Source organism: Podarcis melisellensis, assembly GCF_964234715.1.
Source record: "Podarcis melisellensis genome assembly, chromosome: 9".
Lineage (NCBI taxonomy): Eukaryota > Metazoa > Chordata > Lepidosauria > Squamata > Lacertidae > Podarcis > Podarcis melisellensis.
Window position 1 is genome coordinate 76,318,557 of NC_138541.1, and position 27,008 is coordinate 76,345,564.

At 42.1% G+C, this 27,008-nt stretch overlaps 1 protein-coding gene and 2 long non-coding RNA genes across 7 annotated transcripts in view; all 3 read left to right on the forward strand.

The window, feature by feature from the left end:
* The window catches only part of LOC309378028, a 520,733-nt gene that overhangs the window by 481,457 nt on the left and 12,268 nt on the right, over positions 1-27,008 (forward strand). The gene's annotated exons all lie outside the window — the stretch shown is intronic.
* Positions 1-27,008, forward strand: part of SLC2A9 (solute carrier family 2 member 9) — a 304,118-nt gene that overhangs the window by 45,820 nt on the left and 231,290 nt on the right. For all 5 annotated transcript variants that reach the window (XR_014171786.1, XM_081925663.1, XM_081925664.1 and 2 more), the window contains 8 exons: positions 739-899; positions 2,607-2,731; positions 3,476-3,621; positions 13,764-13,896; positions 15,339-15,526; positions 20,028-20,138; positions 23,006-23,107; positions 25,455-25,530. Coding sequence is in view for 4 of the 5 variants with exons in the window: in XM_081925663.1 (XP_081781789.1) it covers positions 739-899; positions 2,607-2,731; positions 3,476-3,621; positions 13,764-13,896; positions 15,339-15,526; positions 20,028-20,138; positions 23,006-23,107; positions 25,455-25,530 (1,042 nt within the window). In the remaining variant the exon portion in view is untranslated. The remainder of the gene's footprint in view (positions 1-738; positions 900-2,606; positions 2,732-3,475; positions 3,622-13,763; positions 13,897-15,338; positions 15,527-20,027; positions 20,139-23,005; positions 23,108-25,454; positions 25,531-27,008) is intronic.
* On the forward strand, positions 8,882-9,981 carry LOC309378039. The gene is made up of 2 exons (XR_014171807.1): positions 8,882-9,158; positions 9,421-9,981. It is a non-coding gene; the product is annotated as an uncharacterized lncRNA (long non-coding RNA).

The following is a 27,008-nucleotide window of genomic DNA, read 5'->3' on the forward strand; positions in this document are numbered from 1 at the left end:
ATTCCGGGTGTTATTTTGGAACAATTTTAAGAATATAACCTTCAAGCAGTGGGAATGATACAATCAGCATTGCTCTTAGGGGACAGAAGTTTCAAACATCGGGAGCTCATAAAAGTTGTGATTTGTTAATTTTCGGTATGGAGCTTGTGAGTTTCATGAAATACCACAAAATAGCAAATAGCACCATGCTATTGTAAATGGCTGTTTGGTTTGCCACCCTGGGTGCGTTGCCAGGATCATTCATTGGTATAAATGCTTTACTATAATATTGGACTACATTGTTAACGTTAAACGCAAGATAACTGGCAGCTTCACAAAGAGCTCTGGCATGTTATTGCTCAAGGATCAGCCTTCAGAAACTGCTTCCATTAAACGTTGTAGGAAAAAGCACAATCTCAATACAGTTAATAAGAGCTGGCAAAATGTCAGTCATCAGAACACACGTAGTGTCCGTGTTCATTAGTGTCTCCAGACTTTTCGTTTGGCAGGATTCTTGGTCATGTGGAAAGAGCCCTCCATCTATGCCCTGTGCTCATTGATTGTGTGCACCAATATATTTGTATTAAGTTTGGGTTTTAGTTGTTGTTTTTAAGGACACAAAATATAACTTGAAATTTTTAAAAACGAAAGTATCAGTTTAAATAAACCTGACTTAAAATTTTAAATGGTAGATTTCAAATGATATTAATCTGTACTGGACATCATGGTTCTAATCACTTTAAATGTTGTTGTTTGTAGTTTGTAAAGAAGTTTTACAATGAAACTTGGGAAAGAAGATATAACCAGTCCATACCAGAAGAAACCGTTAACCTGCTCTGGACTATATCTGTTTCTATTTTTGCCATTGGTGGGCTTGTGGGGGCTTTAATTGTTACTCCAGCTGTCAAGTATTTTGGCCGGTAAGCAAATAAATGTGTCTTGTGATTTCCTTTCCTTTTCTTTTGTAATATGATGACTCAAAAGCAAGAAAAACAAATGCTTTTCTCTACTTTGTGCTTCTTTTTACTTCAGAACTCTATATGCAAGACTCTTGCCTTTAAAAATGTAATCTAGGTACTTCCCAAGATCAAATAGTTATGGTTACCTTGACACCAAGTAATAACTTATATGAAGAAATGAATGAGGTTTTTAAAAAATCGAAATAGAAGGGTTCCCCCTTCTATAAGGTCACGCTGCTTCTTTGATATTTGGTCTTATTAATGAGCTACTTTTTATCATTTAAATGTTACCAATAACTCAAAAGTTGAAAGCTGCATGTTTTGTGCTGTATCTTTCATACTGCATTGTCATATTGTGTGTGTCTGTGAGAAGATGCTCAGTTGGCCACTTCCCTATTGGAACATCAGAAAATCACCTTTAAAAATGTGTCATGCGAATATATGAAGCGGCCTTCAGCTGAATCAGAGAGACTTGATCTAGTTTAACAAAGTTAAACACTGTGTCTGGAGATGCCAGGATTAAACCTTCTGAATGCAAAGCATGTGATCTGCATCCCCTGTTCAGATAGCGAGTGAGGCCATTTCACAACAAACCTGGATTAGCCACTTAAATCAACAGGGAACAATAGCCAGTACGGTTTCTCTGATGGATGCACCTGCATAACATCGGGGTTTCCAAACGCCTAGATGAGTCGTAGTGAGAGATTTTCTATCCAGGTCTTGACAGCATTTCCAGTTTGATATCCAACATAGTGGTGAGCCTGTCAGACAGCACGGTGACAAATTGTGCACATAGTGATAAAGGAAGAAGAGTTGTTTCCAAGAAACTGTCTAGATCTAAAACCATACATCCTACGTCCTCAATCTGGTACTGAAGTACTCATATCTTTGTAGTCAGTCGTGGGCAGAAGGTACACTGGAATCTACAGGTGATTTTGAAGTAGATTAGCAAGGATTTCTGACCCCCAATTGATCTGCCTGTGACTGATGGCTGGTTGCACCTTTCCATCTAAGTTAATAAACATGCACATTGGAGTATGTTCACAAAGGGCCAATCCGTACATAACGGTATCTTTGAAGTGCATGTTTTTTTCCAGCTGTTTCAGTGCCTGTGTTTGAAGGAGGTCGTAGGTGCAGCTGCCTTGCATTTAAGAACCAGCTGTGTCTTTAAAGGCACAACGATGCACTACAGAAACATGGGGATGCCACCCAAAAATGGCTGCCCTGTGTTGAGCTTGCCCACGATCCCTTGAGTCCACCATTACCTCATCCAGATATCCTTGTGCCATGTGTTTTCTCCTCCCATGCCAGCAGATGCCAGTGATGGCAGTGTGGAGAAATACACAGACTGATGTCACAAGACTTGTTCTGGGTGCAGTAGATGTTCCATAGGGCGAGGGAGGGACCTGGCATAAGGCCACCATTTTGCCAAGTGACCGGTGTTTCTTGCAGCATGTAGTTTCACCCTTGCTATGCCCTTGCCCATTGATTCAGTGAAGAATGCCTGTTTAGTGCATCTTTGGTATATTGCATGAAGCAGGCCACCTTTGACTTCTGCCTTGTTTGCAATTGCTACTGAAGTATTTTAATCACAAATGTAGTTGACTGTGTATGTGAAAAGCTGCTGTTTATCTGATGCTGCAAACATGTAATGTTGTTTTCTCTTAGGAAGCGTACACTGCTGCTGAATAATGTGTTTGCCATTGTGGCTGCCTTGTTGATGGCATTCTCTCAACTGGCAGGAGTCCTCGAAATGATTATTCTGGGCCGATTCGTAATGGGCATTGATGGAGGTAGGACTTTGTGTATGTTGCATTTTCATGCCAAGTATATTCTGAGCAATCCCTGTTACCCCAGAGCCTGATATTTCGGTTGAACTTGCCGAGACTGAAGAAGGGTCAGAGACCCCAAATGCTTAAAAATAGAATGTATCCGCAAGAGCCAGGCTGTGGGATGCGTTTCCTTGGCTGAGGATATATCAGTCACCAGAACGTTGTAATCCTTCTCAAAACAGAGCAGGTTAGCTGATTTCTCTGCTTATCCCTTGCGTGGGATTTCCTGATCTCAAGAAGAACCTCATAATATTATATCCAGGGCATTGCAATCTTTTTTGTGAACATTTTGCAAAGACCTAAAGTGCTCTGATGAATGAGCACTTCCAGGAGAAGTGAGAAAAATGTGTTCTGCAAATTATGGCCTGGTTACAGCAGAGTATACAACAGAGTATGCAAAGGTTGGCCTCCATGACTAAATTTGAATAGTGGCTTCTTACACTTACTAAAAATATTGGAAAGTTTTCTAATTTTGCTTATATAGTTCTTTAGGAACACATGCGTTACTTTGCTGGTAAGTGCTTCTGCATATGAATAAAAAATAGTGGAAAAAGTCATATTAAATACTGCTAAAAATATACAATGTGCTTCATATCTTCCTTCTTAACTATATGAAGATAGTAGCTTTAACAGTGTTTGATAATATTTTAGATTTTAAACTTCTTTTACCGAAAAGCTGTCTTTTATCTCTGCCCCCTTTCACAGGTGTATCTCTGAGTGCCCTCCCTATGTATTTGAGTGAAATTTCACCCAAACAGCTCCGTGGTTCATTAGGACAAATTACAGCAATCCTCATCTGTGTTGGTGTCTTCAGTGGACAAGTTTTAGGACTACCGGAGATATTTGGGAAGGTCTGTAATATTCTGAAATGCACTTTTACTGTCGTAATGAAGCTGAGTTAGAGTCCTAGAATTGTACAGTTGGAAGCGCAGCTGGGAGTCATCTGGTCCCAACCCCTTTGCAATGCAGGAATCCTGGGGCATGCTCAGCTCAGGGGGGAGATACACCAGACAGCACTCAAAACAAAGTATTGTCCATGACAACAGTCCTTAGCTGCAGACAATTTTTTCCCCAATAACCAGATTCTCCATAGCCCAGACAGACACATAGTTCCTCTTTTCCAAACTCCCACAAGGATAGAATTCTGCAATACTAGGCAAACAGTAAATAAGAAAGCTGCAAAAGAGCTATCCCCATGCATGTGCTCATAAGTTCAATATTTACTGACTAGAGGAACATGTGGGTGCATAAGTGGTGTGACAGCGGCCGCAGAACCTTTCTCAGTTTGGGTGCAACCAGCCATTAGCATGGAAAGGGAAACCCCAGTAACAGTGGCATGTGACTGAAGGTGCAGGTCATCAGCTGCAAATTCACCCTTAAAACCTTTGGAGCAAACAGCAACTATTCCAGCCAACTATAAATGATAAGTGTGGAAAGCAGTTGAAGTGAAACAAACGTCTGAATCAGGCTATGAGTTGCCCTTCTGGAAGAGCCCACAGGTCTTGGATATAGCAAGCCTAACTTCAGACTGCAACGGATAACAGGCGCTATGACCACATGATGGCGATATTGCTCTGAGTAAATGCATCTGATACGTTGAGTGGTTTTTTTATCTCAATATGTTATTCTTTATTCATTTATTCCGGCATTGATCTTTAGTGTCCATATATAGCAGATGCATGGAACTGGAATGGGTAAAAAGCGTGAGGCAGCTTGAGATTAAGTGGCGCCCTAGGCAGACATCTGAAAAGGGATGTGAAGTTGAAAGGGATCAAAAACAATCTGTTAAATGCAGCTCCTTGCTTCAAGGCAAGACAGTCCCCCCAAAGAGGTGGCTTTTATCAGGGGCTTTGAGGTCCTCTCTGCAGCCACAGCATCCTTTTCGTGCTTCACTCAGATTCTTCATCTTCACAGCTAGCAAGCTATGCCCTTGAAGGACAAGGGGACTCTCCTGCAAACCTCTGCAGCTACTTCAACTCATTCCTTAGCCAGGCAAAAAGTGTAGAAGTTGCAGTTTGCAACCAAGGAGAATGTTCGGGCTGGCGTAATTTGTTGGCTGGGGGCAGCGGGGTAACTGTTCTGGAATGTGGGGAGATTTTGGAGGTCAACCACATTATGTATTGAACAGGATTTGTATACTGCTTAATTGTAAATAACGCCTCTAAGCAGGTTAGCAAAAATTAGCAATGGGTGATATTCAATGCACAAATATGAGCAAGTCTATTCTGAATACAAACCCATATATTCTGGAAAGCTGTTTGCTCACTGTGTGTTTAAGAGGACCCCTCTTAAGACATCATAACCAACTTTTGCATTATGGTTCCAGAGATGGAAGGGCAGGTTTTTGTCTATGTTGGTATGCAGTTGGGTGCCATTTTCCGACTCTTTCAATACTTCATTGATTTTAATTTCAAAACTGCACTGCTTTTTTGGTCAAGGGTAGAAATAAGTTTGTTTGTTTAAAAATACAATTATGTATAAAATCAAAAGCTAACATATACATTATGAACTAAAATTGGAGATTAAAATGCATGTCATCTTCACATGTCTAGGTAGGTTGCCTAAACAAAAAGGGGTTTAGCACGTGCTGAGGCGAGTACAGCAAACATACCTGCCTAAAGTCAATGGGCAAGGAGTTGTAAAGGCTGTCGCACTAAAAGACTCTGGGTAACTTAAGTGGAGCTCAAGACCTGGTATGTGATGTAGGTGCTGTTGAAGCAGCTGGAAACAGTGACTGTAGCGCTATCATAGTTGCATGAGGGTAAGCAATTGCCAAGAAAATCCCAAACAGTTTTTAGATACCAAATGTGAGGGGACTGAGAAGCAGAAAGTTGACAGGGGAAAGTCATGACTCACGAGGGTCTCCCAAGTGCTTGAGAGTTGTTTAGAACCACAATATTACAAGCTCAGCTAGAATGTATACTGAATGCCACAGGTGGCTACTCAGCCCTGGGAAAGGGGAATAATAATAATAATAATAATAATAATAATAATAATAATAATAATAATAATTTATTATTTATTATTTATATGCCATCCATCTTAATAGGTTCCCCTGGCTCCCCTGGGTGGCTTCCAGCAAAGTAAAACACAGTATGATTGGGGGCAGCGTTAGTGAAGGGAACACACAGGCAAGATGTAGAAAGACAGACTAGTAGAGATAAATGGTGAATAATATAGCATTGAGAGCTAACTGCTAGGGCTGGGTGAAACAGCAATATATCCTCCAATGCCAGTCTGAAGTCCATATTTTGATACTGGTATCCTAATTTATGACCTGGCAATACATTGGGGATCATTGTGTGTGTGTGTGTGTGTGTGTGTGTGTGTGTGTGTGTGCTATTCAAAAATCACGATGCAGGAAAAACTGTGAAGCCAGCCAATGCCTCTATAGCTCCATCCTTATTTCAGACATCATGATATATCAGTATATCACAATGTTTAGCTGGTGATATTTCATGATGCTGAAAACCAGATATCACCCAGCCCTACAAACTCTTGCTCCTACTATTAGCTGCCTCTTCAATGGAAATTATAGGTTAGTCCTTCCTGCTCCCCCAGTCTGCTGTGTGGCGACTTTGACCCTCTAGCCCATGGGTAGGCAAACTAAGGCCCAGGGGCCGGATCCAGCCCAATCACCTTCTAAATCCAGTCCGCGGATGGTCAGCATGTTTTTACATGAGTAGAATGTGTCCTTTTATTTAAAATGCATCTCTGGATTATTTGTGGGGCATAGGAGTTTGTTCATTTTTTCCTCCGAAATATAGTCCGGCCCCCCACAAGGTCTGAGGGACAGTGGACCGGCCTGCCTGAATTTGACCCACAAGCAGAGAGCAGACATTTTTTATGATTATGCCAATAAATCAAGAAGGTTGTAGAACAAGGTGCAGAATCTTGGGGTTGGAGGAAAACTTGACTCACACATGCCCTGGACAGCAATCGGTTAAGCAATAGGGCATCAGCAAAAGTCATTTGTAGCATAGTGCAGCATAATGGAGCAGGAAGCCTATTAACGCTTAAGGGCAGGTTTATAGAATCAAAGCTGCATCTTGGAAGGAGGCGCAGGAGAAAACCTCCACGAAATGGCTTCCATTTCTGATTTCAAAGCCTGGGTTAAGCAGGACTCCCTGGTTAGCCTTAACCAAGGTTAATGTCTCTGTCAAAATGCCGTTCAGTTGAGAGTGCTGGTGGCAGTTTGCACTCCGGAAGGGTGGGGTAAATTGCCGTTAAGTAATTGGCAATATTGCATCTCTACCAGATGCATAAGAATGAGGGTGCAAAAAGCAATTAACGAGCTAAATGGCTCCAGAAGATTAACCATGTTAGCCTGTTGTGTCAAAAAAAAATCACAGATAAGCCTGTGGAACCTTAAAAGACTTGAACAGTGGTACCTCGGGTTACATACGCTTCAGGTTACATACGCTTCAGGTTACACACTCCACTAACCCACAAATAGTGCTTCAGGGTAAGAACAGGTTAAGAACTTTGCTTCAGGATAAGAACAGAAATCGTGCTCCGGCGGCGCGGTGGCAGCAGGAGGCCCCATTAGCTAAAGTGGTGCTTCAGGTTAAGAACAGTTTCAGGTTAAGTACGGACCTCCGGAACGAATTAAGTACTTAACCCAAGGTACCACTGTACTAAATGTATGAGGTGCCAGGAATCATTGGACTTTCTTTCTTTCTTTCTTTCTTTCTTTCTTTCTTTCTTTCTTTCTTTCTTTCTCCTTGCATTATATTGACAAGTAGTAATGAAAATTTCATGTAGGGTTCAGACCTGCCCTGGTAGCGATTGGCCACTGCCAATTTGGGTAGCTTTTAAACAGGACAAATTTGTGGAAGATCTGTTGCTACCAGCCATTGTCAGAGGCGACATTCACTGGGAATCAGTTGGGGAGAGTGTTGCTGTGGCACAAAGATCCTACCCCTGGCTTCCCACTGGCTGGTCACTCTGAGAACAGGGTACAGGATTAAATGGGCCTCTGGCTTGACCTCGGAGCTCTTACGTTCTCATGCAACAGGTCAAATGATCTTCTGTATTCACCCAATTAATAATAAATATGATTAGAAAAATGAAAAACTCAACAAATATTTCTCCCCTGCTCCCAATTTTCTAGTAATTTAGTGCCGTCCTAACTTGCTGTCTTGATTTTCAGGTATTAAAAGAAAACAATATGTTTCCAAACCATTCTTCTGAGGTTTGCATAGGCTGTGGGAGCCACAAGGGAGACCCAATGCCACTGGCCCATCAGTGTAGCCTGCAACATTGATGCTGAGCCTGAGTTGGGCAGAGGGCTGACCTGCCAGTTTCTGCTAATCCAGGCCTCAACATCAGCTTCTCTCCTCCCCCCACCCCACCCCCACATTGCACATAAGCAGGCAGCACGGAGGGGAGTATCAGCAGTTTCCCCCGTTTCTAAGCCAGAGGGGGAAAGCTGTAGAGCAATGTTTACTGAAGGAAGGTCAGTGGACCTGAAAGAGAGCCTGAGATGACATGGCTCTTTAGCCTGTGAAGAATGAGGAAAGAACGGCTCTTTTGACACGTAGCCAGTCAATTTAAGGAAAGGTCTGTACAGTATTGCTTTTAAAGGTTTTTTTAAAAAAATGTTGTGATACAGAGAGAGAGAGAGATGCAAAAGCTCGCAATGCTTTGTGAGAGATCATTATGTAAATGCCTTCATTTTGAAATAAGTCACTAAAATAAACATTTTGCGGGCTCTTGGAGGGCAGCCACTGGCAATGCGCATTCGCTTATTCCCACTTCCAAGTACAGTCATACCTCTTCTTGTGAATGCTTCATGTTGCATTTTTTCAGGTTAAAAATGTGGCAAACCCAGAAGTGTTTGCTTCCGGGTTTCACCGCATGTGCAGAAGCTTTCTGTGCAGTTCATGCATCAGTACAGCATCAAATATTAAAAACTTTCCTAAACAGGGCTGCCTTCAGATGTCTTTTAAAAACAAGATAGCTGCCTATTTCCTTGACACCTGATGGGAGGGTGTTCCACAGGGCAGATGCGACTACTGAGAAGGCCCTCTGCCTGGTTCCCTGTAACTTCACTTCTCGCAATGAGGGAACCGCCAGAAGGCCCTCGACGCTGGATCTCAGTGTCCATATAGGAGAAACTAAAGAGGTTTAACCTGGAAACATCATGGAGATGGGGGAGAAAGCTGCTCCTTGTGGCCCCAGCCATTGTCTGCAGACCCACCTATTCATGTGGTCAGCCCACCCTCAGCCCTGTTTTTTATGTGTATTGTGCATGCATATGGCAGAATGGGGAGAACCAGCATATATATGGTCCGCACAGGTAGATTCCTTGTCCTGCATCAACCTTTCCAACCTGCTGTCCTCCACATTGTACCACAGCTGCCATCAACATGGCCAATGTGTGCCAGTGTGCTGTAGTGGTTAAGAGCAGTAGACTCGTAATCTGGGGAACCGGGTTCGTGTCTCTGCTCCTCCACCTGCAGCTGCTGGGTGACCTTGGGCTAGTCATACTTCTCTCTTCTCTGAAGTCTCTCAGCCTCGCTCACCTCACAGAGTGCTTGTTGTGGGGGAGGAAGGGAAAGGAGAATGTGAGCCGCTTTGAGACTCCTTAAAGGGAGTGAAAGGCGGGATATCAAATCCAAACTCTTCTTCTTCTTCAATGGTCAGAGATGATGGGATTTCTGCCCTCTGAATGTAGTGGACTGCCAGGGTAGGGAAGGTTGTCATACGCTATATGCCTGTCATAGCAGACCTTGAACCTTGACCTTTCCTTTCCTTTTAGTAGTGCATAATTGGGATACTATTAAGTATAAACTTTGGAGTCACAAATTTCAACACATGAGTTCAGGTTGATCAGTGTCATCTAAGTCTTACCAAGTTGGGGTTTTTTTAACATACACAATTTTGAATATTTTGCTAAGAAAATGAATAGTGGGTCTTGATTTCAAATGAGAAAGTATTTTATTTCAGACACTGGCGAATCATCGTTTTTAGTGTTCTACATTCAGCTGCCACTTTATGCCTTTGCAAAGGATGAAATTATGCTAATGGAATCGCATGAATTTGTCTGATTGTTGAATCTGTCACACATGAGTAATACTGCTTAGATAAAGAAATAAAGGAATGCTGAAATTATAGCATAATTCTAATTTGTGTCTCAGATGTATTAAACTGGTAGAAGTATTTGAGTATTTTTAAAAAAATGATATAGAATACCTGTCAGAAGGGGGGGAAACAAATAAAAGAATGGGAGAAGGACTGTTCCTCCTGCATTTTAATAGTAAGTAAAAGTACTGCTACAAAATCAAAGTAAGCTATCCAAATAAGCTATAGAGTACTTTATTTATTAGGGTAATACTATCAAATTCACAGGATTTTTCTTGTTTTCAAGAAAATAGGCCCTTGTGTACTTGATTAGAAGGAGAAGTCTATATAATATTTTTTAAAATCATTGGGATGAAAGAAAAAAAACGCATCTTCAGTATTCAAACCAGCTGTGAATCAGGGGCGGAGCTTTATGCTCAGGCACCAGGAGCGGAGAGCGGGCGGGGACGGGCCTGGCGCACGTTCTGGGGGCAGGGCGCCCAGCGCAGGGTGGGGGGGCAGCTGCGATGGAACCCCACCGGGATCGCACTCCCATGGGCAGAGCGCTTCCCCTGCCCCCCTCGTCCTCCACCAGTGCTGTGAATTCACTCATTTATATGTAAGTTCTACTAACATTTATTGGACAGAGAAGTGTGGGCAATATACCAGTCCTTGAAGTCAGATATATGAATTTACTAACACGGTTAGTAAAAGACCATTGTGGCCGTTGATAGAGCAACCCTCTATCAATTTGCCTAATCTGTTTTAAAACCATCTAGTTGCCTCTATTACCACATTGTGGCAGTTGACCCAGTAAGTTGTTTGAGGGTAATCTTTCCCTGAACCTTCCTGCCACTAAGTTTGATTGGTTCTACTATTGTAAAAGTGGGAGAAAAAAGAATCTCTCTCTGCCCCCCCCCAGTCCACTCTTAATTTATAGAATTAATATCCGCTTCATTGCCCCACGCCCCGTAAAGCAAATCCCAAACAATTTCCCCTTTCCTTCTGCTCCAGCCCTTGACCATGTTGGTGACCTTTTTATATATTTTCTCCAGCTCCAGCTCCCATCTTTTTCAAATGTGGGGATGTAAAATGCAATCTGAAAAGCCACTGATAATCAGAGTGACCTGACAGTTGAAGCCCTGTTTGGGAGGTCTCCAGATTGTTTGCAGATGCATGGACACAGAGTTAGTGCTAATACACCAGCAGCTTCCCTTCAGGAAGTAGCTCACGGTTTATCTGGCTAAAACAATCCATGAGCCCAGGTTTTGACATTACAAGATGGACTGGCTTGCTTTCTGGCAGCATGGCAGGAACAGAGAGGGGTAGAGCCAGAACGTTTGAGCAGCATGCACCACTGCACATGAAACCATAGTTTGCTTTTGTGGGATGTGAAACACAAGAGCAGTCAAGCACAGCATCCCTAGAGTGGACATAAAAGGGGATGTCTGGACCAGCCAGTCGGAACTTCTTGTTTCTCCTAGGCTGGGACAGACTTCCTCTGCATGTGACTAGAGGTGGGCGTGACCTCACCTGCCCAGGTAACAAAAGAGCAGGACTGGTCAGCCATATCTCTCTTTCTCTCTGGCCACATTCATTGAAGAAGCAACATCTGCTTAGCCTAAGATGCTCTCTTGGCTTGCAGCCAAGAGAGGACAAAGGGGCTGTCTCCTTATGGGATAGTTTCCAGGTATATTACTTTTCTAACTTAAGTCTGCCTTCTGGAATCCAACTGTGAACAGAATGTGAGTGAGTAAACTCTTTTTATACTTTTATAGAAGACCGTGTCGTGTCTTATCTTTTTATGAGGGACTAAATGGGGAATTACCAAAAGGAAAACTCATTTTAGAGGCTTTAGCAAGCCTGAGCAAATGCATCCGCTGTGCGAGTTTAAAAGGGGGAATGTTACTCTGCTAAATTGTGGAACTTGTTAACACAAGTTGGAAAGGATATAATCAAACAGTATGTCCTCTCATGCATCCCTGAACATTCCCACAGTTTTTAACTATGATTTTGTGTGATGTGTGATTTTGCTTGTGAGGTAGTGTATTGTGTGCGTGTGGCCCATTATTTCTTCTGGGGCCCTCCACCCCACCCCCACCCTGCAATAGAGGAAGCAGATTTGCACATGACACAAAATGCATGCAGTGCAAAGTTTTATGCAAATTTGTATGCTCTTTCATGAGAAGGAAGGAAGACCCAATCCACATCTGTGTCCTGCGCCCAGGAAATCCTGTTGACATCCTTGGTTTAGATATTGCAATGTACTCTCTGCGCAGCTGCCCTTGGAAAGTGTGTGGAAGCTGCAGTCGGGCAGGTATATAAATAGCCCTTCACGTAGGCTTTGTTCACTAAGATAAACCTCCAGGCATTCAGACACAGAAGGTTATGTAAACGGAAAGGGTGCTGTGGCTATTGCTGTGTTGCAAAGCGTTAAAGCAGATGGGGGTGGGCTGCTGGGCTACTAACATTAGCAAGGCTGGATCAGTCCAAAGTTCTAGTGCTCACCTCCAGCAAAGAGCAGCTCTCCCAATTTTATTCTTATCCATTTGCTTCCAGTCACAGTTCTAGGGGCTCTGTGGCAGAGCATCAGCCTTGCATCCAAAAGTTTAATCCCTGGCATTTTCTGTCCAGGAATGGGGGAGACCTCTGTCTGAAACCCCAGAGACCCTCTGCCAGTCAACATAGACCAGTGGTGTCCAAACTTCTTTCAAAGAGGGCCAGATCTGATGACGTGAAGGGCTGTGGGATTTAGGGTTGGATTAAACTGACCGGCGGGCTGGATTAGGCCCCTGAAACGGACTTTGGCCATGCCTGACGTAGACAGTATTGAGCAAAATGGATGCCATGGTCTGACTCGGTGTAAGGCAGTTTCCTATGTGTGCAGGCTCTCCTATCTTGGGGAAAGTAGCCTTCCATGCCTGTACACTTTTAGGACTGGTGAATAGGGTTGCTACCCATCCCTAGAAAAACGTGATTGTCCTTTTTTAAAAGAAAGAAAGAAAGAAAAGTGTCCCCTGTCCTGTTCGGACATCAAACATGACACATCTTTTCACGTATTCAGTCTCCTCCTCCTCCAAACTGCACATCCAGAGAGTGGATCCAGTGGAAGGAGGAGAGCGAGAGCCTGAGTGGGAGTTTGTGGGGCAGAGGAGGAGCGCTGAGATTAAGAATTATCATGGGGTGCGGGCAGAGGGTGGGGTAGGGTGGGGCCGGGAGGAGGATTTTGAGAGAAAGTTTTTGCATGGGCAGAGGGAGGGTCACAGGGAGTGAAAGGGGGAGTTGCTGTGCACTGGCCTGCTATGGTGGAAGTTTTGCATGGGCAGGGGGGCAGTGGATGGGTCGGAGAGCGCGAAAGAGAATTTTTGCATGGGCACACGGGAAGGAGTGGGTCAGAGACAGAGATGGGGGGGTGCGGTCTGTCCTGGTCTGTCCATTCAGTGGAGAGTGGGGGGGGGGATGTTTCTTACAGTTGTAAATCATAGTGCTTTTGTTGTTTTTATTCATTGAATAAACCCATGTAAATCCCGAGTGGCTTTGTAATGGATTGCTTTGAAGTCATTAACCTGTCCCATATTTTGCCCGACCAAAGGTGGCAACATCAGTGGTCGCATCCAGAGCAGCTGTTTTAGTTGTGGTGTCACTTCTTTCGAATTCCCTCTCGGAGGAAACACCACCAGAGCCTGGGCTTATACAAGATAGGCAGTTGGTCTCTGTGTGGTGCTTTCTGACTGCCAGGGGCTTTCCAGGTCATCAAGCAGATATTCCTAGCCAAGGAGAAAAAGAGAGATGCAGGGATTGAATTTAGGAGCGTCTGCTACTGGATTATGAATGTTCCCTATGTTTCTGTTTATTTCTTCATTACATTTGGATCAATATTTTCTTCCAGCTTTACATTTCCATTTTGTTTTGTGTTTGTCTCTTGCAGGAATCCATGTGGCCCTATTTATTTGGGATGATAATTGCCCCATCACTCATCCAAATGGCAGTCCTGCCTTTTCTTCCGGAAAGTCCTCGCTTTTTGCTGCTTGAAAGACATGACAAAAAAGCAGCAGAAAAAGGTGCTGTGCTTTTGCTTTTCATCATTTGTCTGTTTGCCTCGAAAGACAGGAATTCCCCTGAAAGTGCCTTCGTTTTGCAGTCTCCTTTCTTTAACTCCAAGAGTCCTACAAAAATTGCGTAATATTGAAACACTTGAGGCAGTCGCAATCTGCTTTTCCACCATGTGACTCTGTTTCATGCAAAGTATCTGTCTCCTGCAACTAAGGTTTCCTTGGTGGTGGCCCCGCCATATGGAATGCCTTGCTAAGTGTGGTGTGCCAGGCCTCATCCCTAGGATGTTTTCAGGTGACCAGTTGACAGGACTGCTCAAAAAGGCCGCCTTCAACTTACTGTTAGCTCTGCTGGTTTGGTTTAATTTTTATGATAGAGTTTAACTTGAGGATTGCTTTATGTTTTAAAATACTGTTTTCTGTTGTGACATTGCAGGGACGCGTGTGGCACTGTGGGTTAAACCACAGAGCCTAGGGCTTGCCGATCAGAAGGTCGGCGGTTCGAATCCCTGCGGCGGGGTGAGCTCCCGTTGTTCAGTCCCAGCTCCTGCCAACCTGGCAGTTCGAAAGCATCTGTTTGGGGAGGCTGGTTTGGGAAGAGAGGCACTGTTCTTCTGTGGTTCAGTTCTGACCTGGAAGACCATTTTCAGAAGATGATGCTTGGGTAGCGTTGCTCTGCCCCATAAGCTGCATCCTATGCCTATGTTCAGGGACGCGGATGGCGCTGTGGTCTAAACCACTGAGCCTTGGGCTAGCTGATCAGAAGGTTGGCGGTTTGAATCCCCATGACGGGGTGAGCTCCCGTTGTTCAGTCCCAGCTCCTGCCAACCTAGCAGTTCGAAAGCACGTCAAAGTGCAAGTAGATAAATAGGTACCACTCCGGCGGGAAGGTAAACGGTGTTTCCATGCGCTGCTCCGGTTCGCCAGAAGCGGCTTAGTCATCCTGGCCACATGACCTGGAAGCTGTACACCAGCTCCCTTGGCCAATAGAGCGAGATGAGCGCCGCAACCCCAGAGTCGGTCACAACTGGACCTAATGGTCAGGGGTCCCCTTACTTTTACCTTTATTGTGACATTAGTACCTAAATAGGCAATGGCTATGCCTACAGGTTCGCATTCTCCAAATCTACAGGGTAATAATCCTAGCATGTATTTGTAGGTGTGTGTTGTTTTTTAACTTATTTGTATCCAGAAGCTGAATCAATACCATATTCAGCACTACATCTGTGTTCCCATGGACCTCAAGTCTACACAAAGTCTAGGAGATGAACCAAATTCATATGACGTTCCTGGTATAATTTACATGGAGGCAGATCTATACAACCATTTTTTTTAGCCAGAAAAAAAGGAACTGTTTGAAGTAAATTAACTCGTTGATCCATTGTGTCTGCTTGGTCTGAACGCAACCACAATTTGCATTCTAAACAAATATATGACTTGTGGGTTTACAGCATTTCAGACCTTTCTTGGCAAATCTGATGTGTCGTATGAAGTAGAAGACGTGTTGGAAGAGAGTCGCGTGCAGAGAAACATGCAGATAGCATCTATCTTTCAGCTTTTGTGTGACAGCAGTAAGCGATGGCAGATCCTCACCGTAATTGTAACCATGGCCTGCTACCAACTCTGTGGTCTTAATGCTGTAAGTGAGATGACGGCAAATAATGTGTAGAATATATATTTCTATGTTTTGTTCTAATGTTTCAAGATCTTTCTATAATATTTCTAGAATGTTTTGGCGACGGCCTCAAATCTCTGAATGGAAGGGCTTTTAGAAAGACAAAATGAAGGGTTTCATAGAACTGTAGAGTTGGAAGGGACCCCAAGGGTCATCCAGCCCAGCCCCCTGCAACGCCTCTTTCAGACCAAAGCTCCCTTCCCCCGAAAGCCCGGGCTCAGCCTGGGAGGGTCTTTAATCCAGCACCATCATTCCCCTGCCAGCCCCCCAGTGGATCAGAGGGTAGAGCAAAACCGGTGACAAACACCATTGCATGTATTAGTTTTGTTAGTGAAGTATTGCTACTTAGCACTGTTACCGAAAATAATCAGCGTTTTTATTGATACACAATGTTTAATTCAGCAAGTAGCGCTGGGCAACTTTACACCTGCAGCTCCCAATCCTCTGGATAATTCCTCTTATCCTTCTAGCAGATCTTTGAGGCTGCAGGGGGAAGGGTGGAAGTATGAGTCCCATTTGCCAAAGCAGATATCTGTAGCACAACTGCGATGTCATGTATCCCCTTATCTTCATGCTATGAACTTTGAAGAAAGATGCAGCAACATAAGGCAAAATGTGATGCATCGATTCTTCAAAACACATTCCTAGATTCCTAGCATTGGGGGGATAGATCTCATAGTTACTGAACCAATGCCATTGTCTTCAGCTCAGTAATAATGTTTGTAGGTAAGTAGGGGTGTGTTTTGTTTTGTTTTGTTTGTGTGTCACTGAGTGTGAGAGAGATGCATTAACTCATTTTTCCTGTTCAATATTTACTCCCTGACCCATTAAACTTCCTGAAGGGCAAATTCAAGTCCAAGTCAGATCACTAAGTTAACGACTTCCGGGTTGACGCGATCGGTTTAATGGCGGATTCCCTCCGAGCTCCGGAGGGAATCGGCTCCATCGAGGACGGGTCTTGCCGCGCCGGCGACGCGGGGGCCCTTAGAAACCACAGGTGCTGATACCTGTGGACCTGGTGACTCGGTGGGCACCTTAAGCGCCCTCCTTGACAGTCGAAGAGCCTTTTTAAAGGCTGCGGAGAAGGTCTGAGGAGCGGCGCGGTGCTGAGAGTAGACCGCTACCTCGGTGGAGCGAAGCCGCAAGCCATTGCCGGAGAGCGTCAACTTTCTTCCTGACATTCGGACTGAAACAAACACCCTTGTGAGTAAAACGAAATTTGGATTTTAAAAGAAATTAACTTCTTTAATTTGGCGAACGGGGGGGCTGTGTCAAAAGGAAGTCCGCACCCCCCCCCCCCCGCATGTACGATCTGAAGCAAGGAGCGAAAGCCTAAGATCGGATTAAAAAGATCTTCTTTTTGTCTTTTGGGACTGATAAAAGATTCCATCGATTTGTGAAAACAAGGTTTTTTTTTGTCTTTTTAAGTTGTGCTGGAGGAAGAGGTGTATTTGGGAAAATTTTTGGGAACCCCCACCCGGGATCCGGGAGTGTTCCGCATTAGCCTAGCCTGAAAGAAAGGGAGTTTGACAGCTGTCATCTGAGCTGTCAAACAGCGGAATCAAGACAAGAACTGTATCTTTATATCTCTCTGATCCAAAGGTGTTACATTTAACCAGAAGTGGCTGGAAATTAAGTAACAACAAGTAATAACAAAGTAATAGACTGTTGGTAAAGGGGAAAAAATGGCAATCCCCCTAGGGGAAACCAGAGACATTACAATGGCTGCAGAAGGAAAATTACAAGCGGAAATAGAGAGAGCTCTTCTTCTCGTGGGAATTCTACAAGAGCAAGAGATAGCTATGGACAAACAGCTTACGGCTTTGATTTCAAAAACAAGCAACTCTGCTGATGGAACTGAGGATTTGACCTTGAAAGATTCTGCAGCTGAACTGGAAAAAGTTTCTTTGAAGTTGGAGGATAAGGAGTCTGGAGGGCAAAAAGTACAGGAACAGGACTTCATGCAGCAAGGGGACAGAGAAGTTTATTGGATTATGGATTTTGAAAAGAGAAAAGTAAAGGAGGAAGTTTTTGGACACTATAGATGGGAAGCTGAAATAATGAAGAAATATAACTGGGACTTCCTCCTCTTTTCTGGCATTGGTGAACGTGATTTAAGGGAACATCTGGCAGAACCCCTGCAGCAAGTCTTTTCAACTAGGATTGATTGGAGAGAAGGCGAAGAGACTGCATTAGACATCCCTCGAGACTTGAAGATCAATAAGAAGGACTATCAACAAAACAGGCAGAGAGAGACTCAAATGGTGTTAGAGGCCTCAGATGTGAGGAATCCGGGCTAGGAGTTTTATAAGAGGGCAGATATCTAGGAAGGGACAGATATCCGGACAAGGAGGGAGGGGGAAAATAGAAAGTTTTAAAACTAGTTTATGATTTTTGGGTTTTATAATTTTGATTTATATTTTATATAAAAATGAAAATGGGGAAATTTATGGTATAAGAACCTCGATCGATCTTAGAAAAAGAATTTAAGGTATATAAGAAAATGGGATAAATAAGTTGGGCCTAATAAAGGGAATTAAGTTTAAATATAATAAGAAGAGGTTTAAGAAATGAAACAAGAACTTGCTGAATTAAGTTTGAAAATTGGGATGCATGGGTGGGGGTGGGGGGAAGTCAATGAAAGAGGGTTATGAAAGAATCTATTTGTGTTTATTTTTCTTTTTTTTCTTTTTTCTTTCTTCTTTTTCCTTTCTTTCTTCTTTCTTTTTTGCTCTGTATTAAAATTTGAAAATTCAATAAAAATTATATTAAAAAAAAAAAACAGATCACTAAGTTAACAACCTGATTTCAGTCTTATTCTGCCAGCAATTCCAGAATAGCTGTTGGCTGGCCCTCCTTTCAGCCACTGTGAGAACAGGATGCTGGAGCAGATGGTCTAATGGCCTGATCCAGGAGGTGGTTCTTATGTTCTTAGATGCAGTAGATGCCTTCTTTTCATCATAACTACCAAGCCAAGACAACCCCAATATATTGCATTTGCCCAGTCCATGTTGCTCAGATGAAATGGGATCATCATGCTTCACTTTGAAATACATGGAAAACATTCTTTCACAGAGACTGACATCTGTGGAGGAAATCAAACACCCCCAATGAATTCTGTTGCTCTCTAAATAAGCTACCTGGGATGATGGCATGACCACATCTCATTAAGGGATAACTTGAAAATTACTCTGTGTCAGATGATGGGTGTAATATCTTTTTTAAAAGGAAAACCTTTTGCACCTTCCAAAGCAATTTGTAACGATTGCAGTATCTTTCTAAGAGTTAATTAGATGTTACTGAGAAATTCTTCGCTGTCTGCTGTGAATAAGATGAAAATCGCACTTCATCATACCTTCAATAAACCTACAAAAGACATCCCACAAAAAGTATAGCTTTCTACTAACTGCAGGATTTCAGTACTAATGACAGGCTTGTTCTGTTCCCTGTTGTGGATACTTTACTGAGAAAAGATATGGAATTATCTTGTCATCTATTCGGTTTACAGCTCTTCTTATAATTATACTTACAAGAAACAGAAAAGTGCCATGTGCAGTGAAATAACCAAGGCAGGGTCCCCCCCCCCCCAGTCCTGCACTTGAAGTACTGGAAATAGAATGGGAACATCTGGGATTATGGCAAGATTTCTTCTTGGAGAAGAAATGAAGTGGTATTGATTCCCTCTAAGAATTACTCAGGTTTAAAGACTCAGTAGAACTGGTGCGTTCCATGTGGGGTTCTGCACTCTTGAAAAAGCTGTGAGGGAGCATCCCTGTGAGGGTGGAGAATTGCAAAAAGAACTGAACTTAAATGGTTAGGTAGTTGGGAGAGGTTAGTTTTTTGAAAATTTGTGGGCTAGGTTGGAAGAGGGTGATAAATCATAGGTTTAGGGTTAGGGATGAGCTTTGAGGGTGTTAAGCAGCACAAACAATAACACTTTCCTGTTGTTTGCATACATCTTTTTCCAGATTTAGCCATTTGCTTATTTCCTGAGCTCCCAACTAGGGTAAACTGAAAAATAATATGTCAGCATACTATTTCTTCTTCTTTAAATTTACTGTCAAGGGACTTTCCAGACGATCACTTTAGAGAGCAACTGTTGCGGCTCCTACATTGTGTGAAATTCAGATTTCTTTCCTCAGAAAAGCACTTTTCTTTTGTGTGGGGTGGAAGGCTGACATAATGTTTTCCATTGTTGCAATGGTATATCCTGCTCATTGTATTTATATAACACCACAACGTTCAACAAAATCTCGACATATTATATCAGTCGCATGTTTCTAATTTGGTTTATTAAAGTGCTCCAGCACAATTGGAGCATAGGGTGGTGCTGTTAACGTCCAGTTGGATGTCACTGGGCAGTCCATCATTACTGAGGCATTAAATGTATGTAGTCTTACATTTTAATTAGATTCTAAAAACTGTTTTGAAATCAAATAACTGAAAAAATGGTTTCTTGTTACAGATTTGGTTCTACACAAATGACATTTTCAAGGGAGCTGGACTAAATTCAGAAATAATCCCATATGTTACTTTAAGCACAGGAGGGATTGAGATTTTGGCTGCCATTTTCTCCGTAAGTACTGTGTCTTCTGTACCCTGTAGAATCCTTTTAGCTCCCTCCTCTTTCGATTTGATGTGACATTTTCAGGTAAAAAGCAGACAGAAGGGCTATGTTTTATAAACTTTATTCAACTTTGCTCAATATTTTAAGAGGTTGGGATGCAGGAAATTTCAAGTCTGCAGTCATAATGAGTTCTCAATAAATTAGATTAAACTAGTTTATTGCTGTATTAGTTTTTCATTTATTTAAATTGCACCATTAATGTATGTATCTCATAGAATCACAAAACTGTAGAGTTGGAATGAGTCCTGGGGGTCATCTCATCAGTATTGTGAACCTTACTATCTAAAATCCAGTACAGGAAAGAAGAGTAGGGGGTTGAATTGCAAGTTTAGTTCTTGGTCTTTGCTCTTAGTTCTTTTCCTTGGTATTGAATTTAGGCCACTGTTTATTTTAGCCTATGTTACCACAAAAGGAGAAGGAGAGAGAGAGAGAGAGAGAGAGAGAGAGAGAGAGAGAGAGAGAGAGAGAGAGAGAGAGAGAGAGAGAGAGAGATTGTTTTCTGTGGTACAAAAGGCCTCATGTTAGAAAATGACCACGACCATTGAGAACTAGTTACTTTTAAAATGTAGGGGCCATATACAATTAAAAGGATGCACAGTCCAGACCCATTTACTTATTTTAAAAGCATATGAATAACTTTCCCGCACTGAAATCAGTGACATTCACAGTTCAAATCCTGAAAGCGGTGGGACTTGCTTGTCAGAAAGCCTGCCTAAGACTATGCTACGCAAGTGATGGAATTTGGTTGGATCATGTCATATATTTAAAAGTGTACATTTACTGGAACAAATTTATACTTTATACGAAAGAAAATTGTAGGCATCTGAAAATGTTTGTAGGCCTGAATTGAAATGTTTTGTGATGTAAACATAAGGAACTGATTTACAAATAATAAAGTTAAAAATTATAATTTGACAACGGGTAAATAAGTGATTATAGAAATGCAAAGAATATAGAAAGGTATGTGGAAGTCAGAAAGGGGGGGTCGTTGCTCTTACAGAATAATATGTTAAGTTATAGAATTATGTAACAAAATGTGAATATGATTTAAGTGGAAAACTCAATAAAAATATTTAAAAAAATAAAAGTGTACATGTAATTTACAAATATGTCACAATCAAAACTGCCACACAGCTGGCTTTCTTCCTGAGGATGAAAGATGTTGAGGGGACTTCTGTCTGTTCCCTCACTGGGGAAGAGATCGAGGGAGCAATTTTGAGCAGACAAACGGCTGGCAGGCAAAAGGCGAAGCAGCCCCCGTCCTGGTCCACCTCTCTTTGCTTACCTTGGGTACTTTTAATTCATTCCTTTTAGCGGGGGGGGGGGTGGATTATGCAACTACAATAAATGAAATGTGATCCTCATTCACCTGTCGGGGTGCATAGGATTGCAGCCTCCAAGTGGAGTGGGGTGGGGGAGAGATCCAAGAGTGACCTATTCTATGTTTGTATATCAACTTGATGAATTTATTCAAATGGGCTGCTCAGTGATTACCCAAGTCCTAAGCATGCTTGCTTTTGCACTTCATGTGACTAGACCTGCTTAGGAACAGCCTTGATAAATATAATTCATATTCATTGCTGTCAATAAATTGTAAGATCAGTGCAGCTGAGCAAAGCTAGGCAAAGCAAACACTGAAGTCAATGCCATTGGTTGTGTTGACATTTTTTAGTCCTTTCCATGCAGAAAATTCTGCTGCTTTGTTGTCTCTGATATTATATACAGTTCCGACAGAAGGCAAGTTCCCATAGCAGCAAAGCTAAAAATGGAATGTGAGGTCATGAGCATCGGAGCAAGAAGGAATGAAAAAGCTGCACCGTTTAATTCAACTTTTAATTAATTAATGCTTGAATACATGCTTAATAAGAGGGGTGTGCTGCAGGGGCCACTAAAAGTGGACTTGAAACCAACTTACCATGCAGCCAAAAATTTAATGTGGTTTTCTGTGTATGTGATGTGCAGGCATGTGTGAATTGACCCCCTGGCAGAGGCTCCAATGCCCGTAATTGCTGACACTCTCCCTAATACTCTCTTATGCTTTCATGACACTTCTCTAAATGCATGGTTAAATTAAATATTTCTAATATAAAACATGCAGACTTTTTGAAATAGTTTATGCACAGATAAAACAAAAACACTGTGTGCCTAATGGCCAAAGTAATACAAAGTGGGTCCTCATTGCTCCATGTGTGTAGAGCCTCTGAAAATTCACTCAGACAAACAGTAGTGAGCACCATTTAGAATATTAATACTGTTGTTAGTGTGACTTAGTGGTATATTAATTTGGTTGTGAATGGTGGGCACAAACCATTATTCCACTTCAGTGCAGCTTATGTAGCAGACCAGATCTAATCATGCATTTTATATATAGAAAGTTAAAACACTTGGAATATGAAAAAAGTTATCTATGTTCCAGTTTGGAGAGTTTTTGTTTGTGTTGTAAAAAGTACAGTGGTACCTCTGGTTACGTACTTAATTCGTTCCAGAGGTCCATTCTTAACCTGAAACTGTTCTTAACCTGAAGCACCACTTTAGGTAATGGGGCTTCCCGCTGCCACTGCACCGCCACTGCACGATTTCTGTTCTTATCCTGAAGCAAAGTTCTTAACCCGAGGTAATATTTCTGTGTTAGCGGAGTCTGTAACCTGAAGCGTATGCAACCTGAAGCGTATGTAACCCGAGGTAGATTCCCTGAGAGACATGGATCCCCATTGCCCTTAGATTGATCCATGAGGAGTTATAAGAGTTGACCACATAAATCCAGGATGCCTCTGGTTTTGTTAGAAAATAAGACACTGTTTATTTTTCTTCCTCAGGGCCTAGTGATAGAACGACTCGGACGCAGACCTCTTCTGATTGGGGGGTTTGGCTTGATGGTCCTCTTCTTTGTAATACTCACTGTGTGTATGACTTTACAGGTATGTAAACCTGCCCTGCTCAGCTTAAATATCAGGCAATTCTCATTGCTCTTTCTTGTACACAGTGTGTGATCTTTAAGGTGCAACTTTGACATTGAAGTCATGTGTGGGTTAACTGTGAATCTATTACACTGTCGGTTATTTTTGTCCTTTTAAAATTATGTTTAGCCAAGAGAAAACCAAAAGCTTCACAACTGAAATTGTTCTTGCAGGTTTCAAGATGAGACAGTTTAGGGATAATGTGATTTAACAATAAAGTATTTCATTCACTACCCATTTGTGTGAGAGAAAAACAAGGGGCTATAACCTTTTCCCTCTTAATCATTTGTATAAAAGGAAACTAGAGTTATATAATACTATTTTAAACTAACCTTGGTTCTCCAAACTCTGGTTTGTTTGAACTAGGATTAGTAAAAACTATCTGAGATCAAATGTATTCTCCCTATCCTCCTTTATTCTGGCTTGCATTATGTGTGAGCACTGCTGCTAACCCTGACTGAAGAGACCACAGAACTCCAATTCACTTTGAATTCTGAGGTTGATGTTGGTAATGCATGATTCCCAACACAACCATGGTCCCTAAACCATGGTTCAACATTCATTCTTCAGCAGCCCTAATTCTGTGTTTTAAATATGTGTATCTGAAACATTATATCACTCCTAGATATCCTGCTGCTTTTTGGCAATTTCGTTTTAAATATTTTGATTCAAAAATGTGAAGATGTGTTATGTGCTCTAAATGTCAGGAGCCTGACATTATTAACATTTACTTTCCAAGTGGCTATTTTTTAAATGGTCAAAAGAAGGTTCTGAAGGAGGTCACAGAACAAAGTAGAAGTCATTTTAATCCCTGATTTGTTTCTCTCCTGTTGCATTGATTATTCTACAGCTTCTTTTGCTCCAGAGGGCATCTCTCAAACTGATGAAAGCTATAATTCTGACAGGTTAAAACAGCAGGCTTGGGGTGAACTTTCAGTACATTGTATTTCTCCAGGCAAAGTCATGATCTCCATTCCTCACACAAAGGTTAACTCATATTTCCCAGGAAAGAGTTGCTTCAAGAAGTGTGCAAACATGAAGATATCTACATTTTCAGCCAGATCTTGGATGTAGTGAGTTGCCTTATACTGAGTCCACCCAGATGAGCCTCCCAGAGTGGCCACTTTCAGGCCACCCTTTTGGGGTAGAGATGCTGAGCATTGAAGATGGGATCTTGTAAATGCACATTATGTGTTTTATGTCTGAGTTACAGCTCTTCCCCACAATGTGGCTTAACACCTTCGTCATCAGACTCACTATTCAGTACAGATCAGTTGCCGTTCTGTTTCATTTAGATACAGATATATTACAAATAAAAGCAGATAGGCCAAGCTGAAATGTCTTTCTTGGACAGGGTTGGATTTCAGCACAGACAGAAGAAGATTAAGGGGGTCAGAGGCAGATGACAGGGTGAATGGCAGACATGGGATCATGTATCAAATTAGGCAGGTGCCACAGGCAAAAACTATAGTCAAAGACAGGCTGGCGATCAGCACTAGATTGTGGAGGGAGGTGAGGCGAGGTCATCCATATGGTTCTCAGTCCATTGAGTTGCTGAAGAACCCAACCTGGAGTTAGACCCAAGCAGACTGTTCTTGGTTCCTCAGGTCATGGCTGGACTGAAGAGCCATACTTCCAGCTTTGGCCACTGTATGGGTGGTGCTGCAGCATAGCAGAGATTGGGGGACTCATTCCCACCACTTGAGATGCCAGAATCTCTACTTTGAGACTTAGAACGATCCATACAGCATTTCCATTTTTCCTGCTTTTTTGTTACTGAAGTAAGCGGTCAAGTGGAAAGAGTTCTTAAACCCAATGATATATACTGGGTTTATTTGTAGCAGTGCATGCCTTTCTGACATGATAGGAACGTATTAGTTTGTGAATGCCGTTTTGAGTAGTTATTCGCTGGCACAGAAACAATAAACCTCCTATCACCACACTTTAGGGTCTGTGTTACTTTGCAAACCAAGGAGTTCATCTTTTTTATTATTATATATTATAAATATTATATATTTATTTATACCCCATCTTTCCCCCCGAACAGGACTCAAATAAAAACATAGAGAAATCGATAATAAAAATACCAATGAGCACAAGACACATATATAAAATCTGTTTAAAACATACCAGTATATTATTACTATATGTTTAGTAATTTTTTTCTATAGATCTTTCGTTTTTGTGTGCATGACTATAGAATCCAAGAGTACAGAAAACCTGTATGATTGTTTGCACTTACTATAACCAGTACTGTACTTCTATGTACTTTGCACATTAGTAATACCTCTCCAATGTATTTTTTCAGGATCAAGCAGTCTGGCTTCGATACCTCAGTATAGTCTGCATTCTGGCAATAATTGCATCATTTTGTATTGGACCAGGTAACGATTTTTTTTCAAATGCATTTAAGTGAACTATCATCCACTCATGCTGAAGTCTGTTGTGTTAGGGGCAGTATATTTCCTGTTTTAGCCTGTGAATGTCCATCAGGGTGGGAGTGGTGAAACAGACGAGAATTCAATGTTTATAATGACAATATGAAGTATGGTGTGCTGTAGATACGTTCATCTGCCTAGGTTAGCACTGGAAGGCACCATCGATCTAACTCTGAGAGTTCTTCCCTCTCTTAGCTGTAAGCTTGCAATGGGTTGTATCCAATTCCTCTTCTCTACAGCCCCCTGCATACCATCAAAATGTGCTCTGGAGGGCTGGGAGACCTTCTGGAACAGATTTTGGGGCAGGAGGGGAGAGGAGAGGAAGAGGAAATCCTGTTGCATGAGTGGACTCTGCTCACAGTGTTGGATGATATCCAATGTTCCTAAACCCAATGTTCTACTTATAGACAAACTTGAGTACCCTCCTGTAATTTATATGTACTTCATGGAATAATCCACAAGACATCAGTAATGATATCTAATATAAATCGGGGCTGGGCAGAAAGAAGGTAGATCTACTAGTGGATTTCTGGATGATTTGCCCCAGATAGGCAAAGGCTTTGGACTTTCAGTTTAGCAACGGAAATTTCATTTAGCAATCAACAACATGCTTGTTTAGGAGGATTCATACTCCACCATTTCAGCCTAAGCGCAATGCTTTAGGGAAGCTTACCACATGTTAAAAGCAACTAAATGGCTATATATAGTTTCTAAATTAGGATGTTAGAGAGTCTTTGACCTCAGGTGTAGATCTGTATCTACAAGTTCCTCATGAGGAGCAGTATGACTCTGCCCCCCCAAACCACCAATTTGCATCTAGCTTCACCCCTAAATATCCCCCTGCCTGAAACTCTGGGGAACCACAGCCAGTCATTGTAGAGATTACTGAGTCTGGTGAGCCAATGATCTGACGTGGTATAAGGCAGCTTCATACCTTCCAAATGATTATTTTGCACCCAGCTCTGGCTGTAGTTCAGGTAAAAGAAGCAATGCCTGGAGTCTGCCTGGACTTGGTGTAAAATGGTCCCTTGAGGAAGTTATGCTTTTATGCATTTAGGTAGTTGAAGTTTATATTGGTAGGAACTGGACCGTTAACAACCTTAGGCCTGAGGTGCAAAAAGTATGCATGTTAATGTGAGCGTACACTTTTCTAATAGAACCTGCAGAAATACATTTGACAGTGCAGTTCAATCCCTTACTGAAAGTTATTTTATCATTTAATGCCAGCTACAGTTTAGAACTTTCATAGTTTTAAAAAGCAAATACACAGTTTTCTCTCTTTTGTTCCAAATGGTAGTCTATTTTGGTGCACAGCTTTTCTCCCATTACGGCTCTGTCAGTCATAACTTCCTAATGTGTTTTGCACTCACATTGAAGCAATCTGAGCAGAGATATATCAGAGTGAAAACTTTGCTATTTTTCTT